A 13,154-nucleotide genomic window follows, 5' to 3' on the forward strand; every position below is an offset into this window, starting at 1 on the left:
AGCTGCCTAAGAGGCTGTAGCTTAATATCGCGGTGTTGGTATATTTAACTGTAAGTAGGTAGGATCCTATGTTGAATACGGTAACTTATACGGCCTTAATTAAGCCTGCTGGCTCTACGTATAAGAAGTCTGCTAACTCTGCATGTAGTTAAGCCAAGCCTCCATATCTTCCTTATTGTCCTTATCTATAGCTTTTAGATCGTTTTCTATTTCCTTAAGCTCCTCTAATGTAAAGTCTGGTCGAACGGCGTTGTGTTTGCGTCTTGGCGACTATTGCAGGGCACCCCAGTAAGAGCTCTACAAAGGCAGAGGCGTACGTAATGAGGGAGGAAGAAGGCTTCGTCGATTTCGTTGAGGGCGAGGAGACACACCCGTTAATCAAGCCGCTACGCGTTTTAAAGGAGGATTTATATTAAAGGCAAATTAACGATTTTATAACACGATTTTGGATTAATATTAAAACTTTAGTAAGCCAGGCAAATATATAGCTTTAATTTGATTGCCCCCAGCAACCAGGCACTTGGCTTCGCTTCAATTACTATGTACAGTTGGTGGCAATCAGGCGAAATTGGATGCGCGTACCGAATCTGCAACTCGCTAAGGGGGGGGGGGTGAAGCTGGTCGTGCACATCACTGTAGAGCTTCGTGCAGAGTTTCGCATAGGGCTTTGTGTAAAGCTTTATATAGAGCTTCCGTAGAGCTTTATACAAAGTTTCGCGCAGAGCTTTATGTAAAGCTTCGTGCAGAACTTCGCGTAGAGCCTCGTGCAGAGCTTCGCGCAGAGCTTCGCGAGAGCTTCGCGCAGAGCTTCGCGCAGAGCTTCGTATAGAGCTTCGTGCAGAGCTTCGTATAGAGCTTCGTGTAGAGGATTGGATTAGGAGTAATATTCTTAGAAGTTCTTTCTAAAAGGGGCTAGGAATAGTTAAATACCTATATTCCAAAAAAAAACCGATATCGGATTTTATTCGGATATTTTATCGGATTTTACGATATCGTAATCGTTTTAAAACGCATAATTTTTGGCCACACTGCTTGGCTGGTTAGTGTCACTTTTGTTGAGGTCGCTTTTGGCGAGGGCTGGTGCCAAGTAGTCTAGAGGTGGCTATGGGAGAAATACGGGAATGACACGATTGGTCAAGTCTTTCTCAGCCCTATGACCATGGTCTCCCTGTTCGTGATGGGTTTATTGCGACTACTTGGCTGGTGGAGGCTTCAATCTCTTTTCGTTTCCCGACACCAGAAAAACCACCTGAACAGAGACAACAGTCACCAGCAAAGAGCTGCGCCTTTTTGACTCACAGGCCACTATTCAAAAGTAGAACACCCAAGAAAGTCAAATAGTTGGCTATTCGCATAATATAAGGTAGAGCAATCTAGGTTCATTTCCATCTCAGGTCAAATATCAATATCCCCTGAAGCGTTTTGGTTTATCTTCTTGGTCTCCATGTCCCAGTCAAACGGGCATACATTCCCATCATGATGTTTTCTCCTTCCGCACTTCTGTTATCACTTCTCCCTATCCTCGCGTCGTCCACGATTGTACCTCTAAACACCACTAACAGCACCGATCCATCCATTTACAACCCTATAAGAAATGTCACCACAATCAACATCCAAATATCTCCGGGTGTTCTTTCGCTTACCAACTCCTCCATCAACCTCACTATTGCCCCTGTCATACAACAAGTATCCTACTACGTTGAAGAGGGTGTAGCCGTCATCGATGGCGATGTCATTTTCGGCACTGAAGACGAAATTCTCGCTGCAGCTGTTCCAGGAAATCCCGTTATCCAGCGCTCTGCCGGCAGCCACACCAAGCCAGGGAAACGGTCTCTCTCTATCTTCCCTTACTCCTCCAACAGCAAATGGCCCGGCGGTATCATCTACTACAAGTGGGAGTCGCAGGCGTCCAAGAATGACCGCCTCGCGGACTGGACCGAGGGTATGAAGAGATGGACTGATAGACTACCATTCTTGCAGTTCATCGAGGCCAGTGCACCGAACCCAACATTTATTGCGGGTGTCGTGACACTCATCAGTAGGGCTGGGACTGGAAGTTGTACGAGCCCCATTGGGATGAGTCAAAGCGTTGGTGGAAACTTCATCAAGCTGGATAATTGCGGTCCTGGAGGGTATGCGCATGAGATCGGGCATAGTAAATAGAACCCTTTTCCCATCCCACCCCCTTACTTTCTGTCCCTCACTGACCCAATATCTCAGCTCTCGGCCTATCCCATGAACAACAACGCCCAGACCGCGGTGCCTACATGACGCTCCACTGCGAAAACGTCGGTGTCGACGAAAACGGCGTCGCAGCCGTCTGCGGCAACCCCTGCGCAGGGCTAGGTTGCAACTTCCGCATCAATAGTATCACGGAAGCTGACTGGGCCGGCGCCTACGATGTGCTCTCCATCATGCACTACAGCATGTACGAATTCAGCTCGAACGGGCTACCCACGCTGCAGCCCCTCCCCGGGATCCCAAGCCCAGTCGTGCACTGGATGCCCACCCTCACCGACGCACGCAGAGTCTGCGACGTCTACTGGGAAGACTGCCGCGGAGTTTGCGGCGATGGGATTCTGAGCCCGAATAACGGCGAGGAGTGCGACGACGGGAACAACATCGACGGCGATGGCTGCTCCGCTGACTGCAAGATCGAGGTCCCGGCCTGCCCGTTGCAGACTTGCGACCCGACGGTGGGCTTCAATGGCTGCGACATCAGCACCAGCTGCATCACGCTGGATGGCGCGGTGGCCGCGGGCGTGGGCCAGCATTTGTGTGCGTGTCGCCATGGCTTCCGTGCTGATGGCGCCAGCCCGACGGATACGAGTGTGCAGGTGAGACTGCCCTGGGTTGGTCAGGATGGGAGGGTGTTTGTCAAGCCGGGCGTGCAGTGTAATCAGCTTTGTGATCAGTGGCAGTTAGGGCAGGATGGGTGTGGGGAGGTTAGCGAGGTCGCTATGTGCTATTAGATTATAACTGTTGAACGCGCAGGTCAAGGCAAGCGTGATTGCAGAATATCAAGTGTAAGAAGTGGTTGATTGAACTATCTGAGTAGGAGGTTGAGATAAAAGGTTAACGACAACTAAGTCACGTGATATAATATCGGGTGAAAATAACACTCCCCCTTAAACGGTATTGCATCTACTACATTGCCTATTAAAACTCCCTATATACCTAGTATGATTATAATATAGTCCCCTCGTCCATTATAAAGCGTAGAAGCTGGTTGTAGTAGGTAAGGCGATTAGTGAGGCTGGAAGCTCGTAATGTAGCTTATAAGTTAGACATCTCGTAAGGCAGCTTATAAGATAGTTTGTGAGGCTGGTATAAGCTAAGCTGTTTATTAGCCTATCTTAAACATAGAACTTATTAAAATTAGAAGCTGTAAATATAAGTTTTAGAATTACCCCTTACCTAACCTAATTCTCCTCGTCTATTATAGAGCCCTAAGGCTAATTATAGTAGGTAAGGCGTAAAGGCTAGATGCTTAAGCTGCTCCGTCTGCTATATTCTTATTTTAATATTACCCTAAAGTGCTTTCTCTGTGTTGTCCTTTGGCAGAATGAAGGCCTATTAAGGTGAGAAATTGGTTAAATTTGATTAGACTAAGGGGCTTAGTAAGGGCGTTAGCTACTATATCCCTAGTGTTAACGAAAGTAAGTTTAATACGTTTAGTAGTGACTTTATCGCGTATAAAGTAGTATTAGATATTAATATGCTTAGTACGCTGGTGAAATTTAGGGTTCTAAGCCAATGCTATTAAAGACTTGTTATTGCCGTAAATTGTAATAGATTTGGTGGCGTTGAGGACTAAGTCCGCTACTAAGTTATCTTTCCGTACCTTAACGTCTATATAAGGTTGGTTAATCTATTATAACTTAGTAAGTAGCAACTTTAGCTATAAGGCTTCCTTTATTGCTTGTGTTAGGCCTATATACTTAGATTTAGTAGTTAATAGGGTAACAGTTATCTAGCGCTTAGAGCTCTAGGTAATTGGTTTACCGCTAAGTATAAAGATATATCCGGAGGATAAGCGTTAATTTATAATATTATTGCTATAGCTTATATCTAAGTAGCCAATAAGTGTTAAATCTTAGTAGTTACCGCTGTAGTTTATTCTATAGTCTAGAGTTCCTATAATATATTAGAATATCTGTTTAATTATAGTAAAATGCTAAGGTCCCGGATTATGGCTAAACTGGCTGATTTATAAAACTATAAAAGCAAGATCTGGTTGGGTTTCGATTATTGTGTATATAAGGGAACTGACCTATAATTAATAGGTCTTAATATCGTCCTTTAAGGCCTGGCTGTTAAATGGTTTAAGATATTAATCTTTCTTATCTATAGGAGTCTTTACCGGATTTAATAAGGGTTTATTATGCTTGTTATTTTAGTAGTGGAAGGTCTAGAGCACGCGCTTAAGGTAGCTACGTTATTAGATTATAATGGTCTTTAGCTTGCGATTATAAGTAACGGTTATATTAAGGTAGTAGCTAATAGGGCTAAGATCTATTATCTTAAATTTGCTATAGAGTTGCTATTTAAGAGAGTTAACGGCGGCTCTGCTGCCGATAATCTTAATATTGTCTATATAGACTAATATAATAAGGCCGTTTATAGAGGTAAAAGGGGAGTTCTTAGTTATAAAAACGCTATAGTCGGCTTAAAGCTTCTAGAAGCTAAGGCTTATAAGGAAGTTATAAATAACTTTATACTATATATAAGGTAACTGTTTAAGACCGTAGAGACCTTTAAGAAGGCGGTAGACCTCTTTGGATTTGCTAAAGCTATAAGGGTGTTTAATATATACGTCCTCAATAATTTAACCATTAAAAAATGCCGTTTTAACGTCTATTTAATTAATTTTAAGATTATAATAAGCAGCTAGGGCGAATAGCGTGCGGAAGGCTATTAGCTTAACTACTGCGGCGAAGGTTTAATTGTAATTAATACCGTACTGCTGTTTATAGCCTTTAACAACCTAGCGTGCTTTATACCTAAGTATTTCCCCTTTTAGCCTACGCTTAATCTTAAATACCTATTTGCCTTTAAGGACTTTATATAAAGAGTTTATTAATAAGCGTTAGATAGAGCGCCAGGTTTTATTTTATAGGAGAGATTTAAGTTTATCCTATATAGCTTCTAGCCACTATTTCGCGTATAGGCCGCTAAGAGCTTCTCTTAAGGTTGCTGGCTTAAGGGGATCGTGTATAGACGACGTATTAAGGAGAATTTGGTTAGGTTGCTAAGCGTAACCCTTATAGATCTTAAAGTGATTATGCTTGGTAGAGCTAAGTAAGTTAATAGTGATATAGTTTAAAAGGATTTTATTAAGGAGAGCTTTACTTTTAATAGATTTTTAAAGAGCTTAACTAGCGTAAGTTTTACGGCCAGATTGTTATAGAGGTGGTTTTAAAATTAAATTCCGAGTTGTAGGTTTTAGATTCTATAACGTGGATTCTTTATATAGTTTTTAAGGAAGTGGTAATGTTAATATAGGACAAGGATAAGACGCAAACTAATAATTCTCCCCCTATAGATTAGTATCGTACTCCCTCTACTACTTATTCTCCCCTTAGAATAAAATATCTTAAGCTTTAATAGTCTTAAAGATAGTAATATCCTTAACTCTATATACCTGCTAAGACTAAAAGTCCTATATTTAGTAGATAGAGTTTCCTTTAAAACTAATAAGAGTGAACTTCTTAGCTCTTAGTCCTAGCTTGTTAGACTATATAGGTTTCTTATAGTAGTAAACTATAGAGCTAATAGTGCGTAGGTGGTTAAGGCTAGGCTTTAAACCGTAGCGCTTTTTATATAGTATAAGATATAAAAGCGGAGCTAAGGGACTTTAGTTATATAAATAGGCTGCCATTTAAATAAGTTTAGGCTAGAGGTTTTGTGGTAGATAACTATAGATATATAGGTAGCGAGCTTTTATAGTAAGCGTTCGCTAGTTACACTCCGCAACTTTATTTTATTTAGGTAAGTTAGCGTAAGAGAATTTAAGCTTAATGCCGTAAGAGGTAAACTAGTTCTTTATAAGCTAGTTATCTAATTCACTATTATTAGATTAAACCCTTTTAAGAGGGCCGAGTTGCTTTTCTAACTAGGTAATGTAGTTCTTAATAACGTCTTAAACGCTATAAGCCTCTTTTAACCTAAGGAAACGGACTTTTATCTATTTAGTATAGTTGTTAGTAAAAGTAATAGCGTACTTAAAGCCTTTAATGCCGACTAGTATAAGATAGATAATATTAATATAAACTAGTTCGCCTATAGCTATAGCACGCTATTAAGGGCTATAATTAAATAATTTATGCCTTTTTAAGACAGTATAGGTTTTATAGTTAAATGGATTAGTAGGAAGTCCTAGACGTCTTATATTTATAAAGTTTAGGTAGCTAAGTCTCTTATACTACCGCTAAGAGTTATAATCTAAGCCTATTAGTAAGAGAGTAGTACGTAAATTGTTTGGTTTATTAAGGTAGTAAAGTCCTCTCTATATAAAGAAGTGCGCTAGTTTTATTTTATCCCTAGTATATAGAAAGCAGTCTATGGTATTAATAGTTATCCTATCTTTTTAGTAGGTAGAGCTAAATATAAGGTTAATAAAGAGGTTTGGAATATAGAGCATGTTGCGGAGTCTAAGTACGTTATTGCCCCACGGTAGAGATATAATGACGTTAACGTCGCCGTACCTAGTAGCGTAGGTGATATTAGTGGCGGAGTTGACTTTAATTCTATATCCTTGAAAGTTCTTAAAAAGCTTATAATCCTTATAAGTATAGTATATTGCTCCGGTGTTAAAATACTATCTATTTAGTTAAGAATCTACTATGTTATAAAGTATAAAGATCCTTTTATAGTTATTTAAGAAGTTAGTTAGTTAATTGTTGCTTTAGTTAGGTAGAGGAGTTTTATTTTAGGTAAGGCGCCTTTTCTTACTTTTAGGTTTGCTAGTAGATGTCTTTATAGCCCTATAGTTGCGAGTTTAGTAATTAGGTAACTTATAAAAATCGCACTATTTTTTATTAGGTGTAGCGGTAGGTGCTATATAAGATTAATTTAGGAGTGGCTAAGCGCCTAGTAATATTATAGACGGCTTATTGTTAACTGGTTAATGAGCTTCCTTATAGAGTTTAAGGCTAAGGAGTTCTATAATAAGATTATTAAAAGTAGAAGGCATGTCCTCTTTACGACTAGGCATAATTTTGCTATTGCGGAAGTTCTAATAGTAATTACCTAAGTTATAAAAAAAGATACTAGTTATTTAAGTATCTATTACCCCGTTTTATATAGGCCTAATATAAGTTAGATTTAAGTAAGGTATTTCCTTAGAAAGTTGCTTTATCTGTTTAGCAGTAGCTTTATATTTAGTGTAATATTCTTTAAAAAAGTTGCCTAAATGCGTGTTAATAAGCGCCTTAAGTTTAAGGTAGTAAGAGACCTAGCCGACTTTTATATATAGTCCCTTAAGTATTTCCTAGGCATGCTTTGCCGTTTGGTTTTTAATATATAATTGGAGTTTAAGGCTAATTAATTTGTATATTAACTAAAAGGCTTAAGATTCCCTAAAAGTATACTTTTCTTTATCTTTTAAAGAGGCGTTATTAGCTGGAGTAGTTGCTTTACTAGTAATATACTTTTAAAGCGCTCTTAAATAAAGCTTATAGCGTTTTTTAGTAGACTATAAGAGGTAGTTGTTTTAGCCTTTAAGAATAATACTAAGATGTTTCTTATTAGTAGGAGTTTCTAATATAGTGAAAGAGATAATTAGTATATGGGTTAAGAGATAAGGATAAAGTAGTAATAATCCTTTTTAAGGATAAAGACTTTCTAATAGTTATAGCTTATCTGTCTTAGTGTAGTTGTTATTTAATTAACTACTAGGAAGAAGGCTGTTGGAAGTTAATGTAAATATAAAGGGGTTGCTAAGGCGCTAGTAATAAGTAAGCTAATAGCGATTTTCTATCCCGGGGATAGAAAATCCTAATTGGTTGGTATAAGTTAGGGTCCGTAGAATATAGCAGAGTTTAGTAGGTAATGCGCCCCAGCGCTGTTATAATTTGGTGTTGGTTAACTACTAATAAGTGTCCTTTAAGTTATTATAATTGATAGGCCTTTTTTAGGGTGTATTAGATGCCCTATAGCTTAAAGACTTATAAAGCGGATAGCTTGTGAGGTAGGTAGCTTATAAGGCAGATAGCTCGTAAGGTAGCTTATGAGGTAAGTTGCTTATGAGGCTGGTAGCTTGTGAGAATGAGGCTTAAGCTTGTAAAAGCTGAGGAGTAAGCAATATACGTTAAAAGGAGTTAAGGTTTAAACGCGTTTTTTATGCTAATTTAAGTCTTAAGGTATAAGGATACTAGAGGGCGTGTTTAACTCGAAAAACTAATAATAAAAAGGCGTGAATTGCGTTAAGTAGACTGGGCTTATAACCTGTTGAACGCGCAGGTTAAGGCAAGCGTGATTGCAGAATATTAAGTGTAAGAAGTGGTTGATTGAACTATCTGAGTAGGAGGTTGAGATAAAAGGTTGATGACAACTGAGTCACGTGATATAATATCGGGTGAAAATAATAATAACTGGCGTAATTTTCCGGATGGAGAGTAGAGCGGAGTGATTTGGCGCATGATTATACCCAAGCTGTAGCATGATAGCGTTTGAATTTTCATGTTTATTATTTAAAGAACAATAGCGGTTTGGTTTCTTTCTCAGCATGTACCGGGTTAGTATCAGTACCTTAGATAGATTGGATATGTTGAAACATCTGAGAGAACAGTGGCCAGCCCGTGTTAGAACTTTGGGATTTCAGTTTTCTGTTCTTGACATTTCACAGCGTCGGATGGTCTATAGATCTGGAATATAGCATAGCAAAGCCACAATGATAATTCTAACTTCTGCTCCTCGCGTTTACCAATCAAGCACTCACTTCTTGTCGATCGGAAGACCAAAAGATAAAAAGAATGATGACTCTGTCTTATTGCAAGAGGCCCTAGAGCCTCACTACATACACTAAGTAGGTGGCAAAGGCTGACGTCGACACTGACGGCGGTTTGAAACTGTTACCTCATTGCCACTTGATCGACATTGGGTAATAGGTAATAGAAAGGTAGTAGAAATAGTATGAAGTCATAAGGTGATAGGCAACTAGAACAGGAACGGGGTAATCACCAAAATCCGACCTGGATCGACACTTCTTAGCCCCCTTCACCCCTCCACCACACCCTCCCTTGGTGGCAGAACCCTGGCCTTCTTTCTCTAGTTATAAACACCGTCCCTCTCAATGAGATTTTCTTGATCCCAGTGGGCCTGACTGAGAGCTTTCTGCACACCAACCTCCAGCATAGGCTCTAAAGTCTTCTCCTCCCCATCCCCTTGTCAAGAAAGCGCATGCACACGTCAAGAATCTACCATACCAACCATCATCTAGAACAGCCCTCATAAACTCCAAACCGAGAAATGACAAAACCAGCTTACCACACAGGGTTGCAAATCAATCAACGAGGTTTCAATATTGAATTGAATTGGTTGCCAAGACTCAATCAATCTAGAGGCCCTAATTGATTTGAATCGGTTGATAATATTAAAACTTTTAATACTATATAGACGTATTACTAGAGTTAACAAGTTGTAATACTCTAAACTTTATTCTTCTTAGTCTCACCCACTAAAAATAGTTTACCCGAGAAGGTGAGTCAACGCCATGCCAAGACTCGTGATAGACCTATATTGAGAGCCGGGCGACAGGAAAGACGGTAGGAAATGATTTAGTCGTCGCTAGGTAGGTCGTCCTGCATCAGCTCTATGCCAAGAACTCGTGATAGTTGCTGACTACTACACCAGTTGAACTCAGTTGAACCAGTTGCCAAGACTCCAATATTGTCGAACGGAAGGATCAAGAAATGAGAACACTGTCCTACTAAGAGTAGCTCTTAAGCTACTATATATATACGGTCGTGATCAGCTGCCAAGACGCCCGTGATCTATTAGGTACTCAATATATGAAAGGCAAACAGACATGGGTAGCTACGACCGTCTGGAAAATATTGATTCAATAAATTCAATCAATTTGAAGCCTCAGTTGAGTTGAGTTGAGTTGATTGATTTGTGTCGAACGGACAAGTCACTCATAAGAACTCTGTCGATTGAAGCTGGCTCTAGAAGCTCTCTATATACATGAGGTAGGAGCAAAAGATTGACGACGACACTGACGACGACACTGACGACGATTTGGAACTATTACTCAATCGCCACAAAGTCGGTATTGCCACTCAGTCGGTGATAGGTAATGAATAGGTAATAGAAAATAGATAGTAAGACATACGATGGCAAAACAGGGTGTGAGTCATAAGGTGGTACTTGACAGTGACCTCAACGTTCAACAATTTGCAACACTGACGAAACTCAGTCTGACACGGATAAAACGCATGATGAAGCGTATAAAGAACTTTGTGACAGGCTGTCAAAGGAGGAGAAATGGTTGTAAATCATAGGAGCAAGCGGGGAACTAAAATAAACTGGAATAGACAGTGGTAGAGAGGAGAAAAGCGGGAGGAAGGCTTTAGGGAAGGGTGGGGAAATCGTGGATTCATACAATTTTGATATGAATGATAAGACGTTCAATATTTGCATGATTCTCCACTGTGATAAATAGGTTGCTAATGTATTCGCTATTTGAGGAATTCATTAGCATATCACTATTGCATGAGCAATCGTAGAGGCCAAGGTAAGATTTACCTTCCGTCTCTCCCACACGCAACTTCGGTTCGCCTGTCGTATATACTAAAATTGACACTACGTCCAATTTCTTCTAAAGACATCCACATATCGATCGCATAATCATGCTGTGTCCTAGAATGCCCTGGAGTTCTCTTATCCCGAGTGCCGTCAAGAATGTAATAGCCGCTACTTCCGCACCTAAACGCACCCTTGAAGTTAAGCGAAGCTCCGCCCAACTCTTGGATCCTTCTTTCATCTCCGCGATAATGGTGACACATCTAGGTTCAACAATTTCAAAATATATTCTAAAACTGTTCAAATCCATGACAAATACTTCGATTACGAAAGGGCTGCTGTCGGTGATACGTATCTGGGTCCGTCTTCGCAATGGGAAGCGGGAGGCCAAAGAGTGTGTGGGTAGAAGATGTCGAGTCTGTGGTCAGTTAGGCGAACGAATTGACCCTAGGACCTAATAAGAGGTTACTCCTAGGGTATCTGCAGACGGCCGCAGAACTTATAACACTTAGTGAGGAGTTGCATGCGGACGGCTTTGTTATAATGCGGATACTACAGGCTTGGTTTTCGTAGGAGGGTTGGAATTAGCATTCTGGGAAGATGCTTAAGATACCACGGTGCAAGGCGAGCTTTGGAAGGCCACATTTAAGGGGGTGAACGCTAAGAGTGATACTTTCACGACTAAGTATGAATGGTCATCTCCTACTGATGATAGCATGAACAAACTCTCAGTTTACTTTGCCTGGAAAGGAATGAGCACCTGGGTTCCAGTGATATCATCAAAGGAATTGAAGTGTAGTGGATTAGGTGACAGCTCTGTGTTATAGATTATGAGCTATTGTGGTTTTGGGGCTGATATATATTAGCGGCGTGGGCTAAGGGACTGAGGATATATTTATAAACTTATTTTCCAGGTGACTTTGAGTGACTAAATCCTGGTACCTGAATTTTTACACATCAGCAATGAGTGCCCCCAAGGCAGAGCTGCAGGGAGGAGCATGAAAAAAGACCACTAAGCATTGGCTATTCGCTCCGGAGGGCCGTTGCCCATTGGTTTCAGTAGGATGGAATCGAGTGTAGATAGATAATAGCGGAAACGCGGGTTATGGGTGCGCTCGAAAGTAAGAATGCGAAGTGCCGCATTAACTTCCGAGGCTTTTCATCGAATGACATCACGCCCTGCAACGCGAAAGGGCCACGATCGTTTGAAATATGTATGTGCTGGCCACGCACCTTGACAAACAGCGGTATGCTTCTATTCCTGCTAACTAACGATACCGTCCCACTCTTATATCCCACCTTCTACCATTGACTCACTTTTGAGCCGTTCCAGCGACCTGTCTCCAACTTCACCTCTGCCCGCTACCTCGGGACACAACAGCAGTAGAGCATCCAGTTATATTCACTATGCTGTCAAAGTTAGTCACGCAGACCGCCCAAGCCGCAGTTCTCAGTGCAACCTCGAATATCCTTGCACAGGTCATCGCCGCCTACCGCCATGACGTTCGTTGCCTGCTTTGTGCTACAATCCTCAATGTTAACAGCCACTAATGATCGCGTTTATGAGCAGAAGCCTTTCCAACTCGACCCTATCCCAATGCTCAAATTTGTATTTTACACCGTTCTCAACACACCCCCCAATTGCCTCTGGCAGCAATATCTAGAAGAAACTTTCCCGAGCGAAAAACCGGCTCCAGCTTCCTCCGAAAAGCCCGTCAAGTTGCAAATGGCATTGGACTTCAGCAGTGTATTCAAGAAGTTTTTACTGGACCAAACACTTGGTGCCGCCGTGAATACAATCCTATTCATTGCTGCTATGACCGGTATGAACGGTGCGAGCACAGACGGGATCGTGCAGGCTGTTAAGGAGGACTTCTGGCCGCTGACGCTGGATGGATACAAACTCTGGCCGCTGTTCTCGCTGGTTAGCTTTTTATGGATTCCAGTAGATAAGAGAGTGCTTGCGGGATGTGCGGTTGGTATGGGATGGGGTATATATTTGAGCCTGCTTGCCGCGGGGAAGTGAGGCTCATCAAACTGGAAGGATATTCTCCTAAGAGCGATATCTTCATGCCAGGCTAAAAATGCTACCGAATTTGATGAAATCCGAGAGACGCAATCATTCGAAGCATCACGATGGCAAGAAAAAAGCCTCCATTAGTACATCTGGACTTATCTAGTCTAAAACATTCATCTGACTCGCTGTTGGGGTTAAAATCGGACCGCCAAGCTATTTATCCCTGCTTTTAGCGGAGATCAGATAAATTCTCCTCAGGATCATCTTCGTTCTTTTGGTGCATCCAAGCTTTCTCGTTACTGGAAACGAGTACCGTCATTGTGTTCTTATAGAACGCTACTGAGCTAGCTGAGCAGAGATTTGGAACCGATTCTGTTACCGCTAGCTAGTA

General features: G+C 41.1%; 2 protein-coding genes across 2 annotated transcripts; both read left to right on the forward strand.

Moving 5' to 3' along the window:
* Positions 1 to 1,410: 1,410 nt before the first annotated feature.
* Positions 1,411 to 2,899, forward strand: K441DRAFT_699427 (zincin; the record flags this gene model as incomplete). The annotated part of the gene is made up of 3 exons (XM_067653157.1): positions 1,411 to 2,155; positions 2,221 to 2,778; positions 2,838 to 2,899. The coding sequence occupies exons 1-3, from the start codon at positions 1,477 to 1,479 to the stop codon at positions 2,897 to 2,899; spliced, it is 1,299 nt and encodes a 432-aa protein (XP_067499462.1). The 5' UTR covers positions 1,411 to 1,476.
* Positions 2,900 to 11,974: 9,075 nt separating this feature from the next.
* Positions 11,975 to 12,772, forward strand: K441DRAFT_707970 (uncharacterized protein; the record flags this gene model as incomplete). Its single annotated transcript, XM_067653753.1, has 2 exons — positions 11,975 to 12,249; positions 12,314 to 12,772. Exons 1-2 carry the CDS (start codon positions 12,154 to 12,156, stop codon positions 12,770 to 12,772), a joined length of 555 nt encoding a protein of 184 aa, XP_067499463.1. The 5' UTR covers positions 11,975 to 12,153.
* Positions 12,773 to 13,154: the final 382 nt, after the last annotated feature.

This window comes from Cenococcum geophilum (genome assembly GCF_001692895.1).
Source record: "Cenococcum geophilum 1.58 unplaced genomic scaffold K441scaffold_51, whole genome shotgun sequence".
Classification (NCBI taxonomy): domain Eukaryota; kingdom Fungi; phylum Ascomycota; class Dothideomycetes; order Gloniales; family Gloniaceae; genus Cenococcum; species Cenococcum geophilum.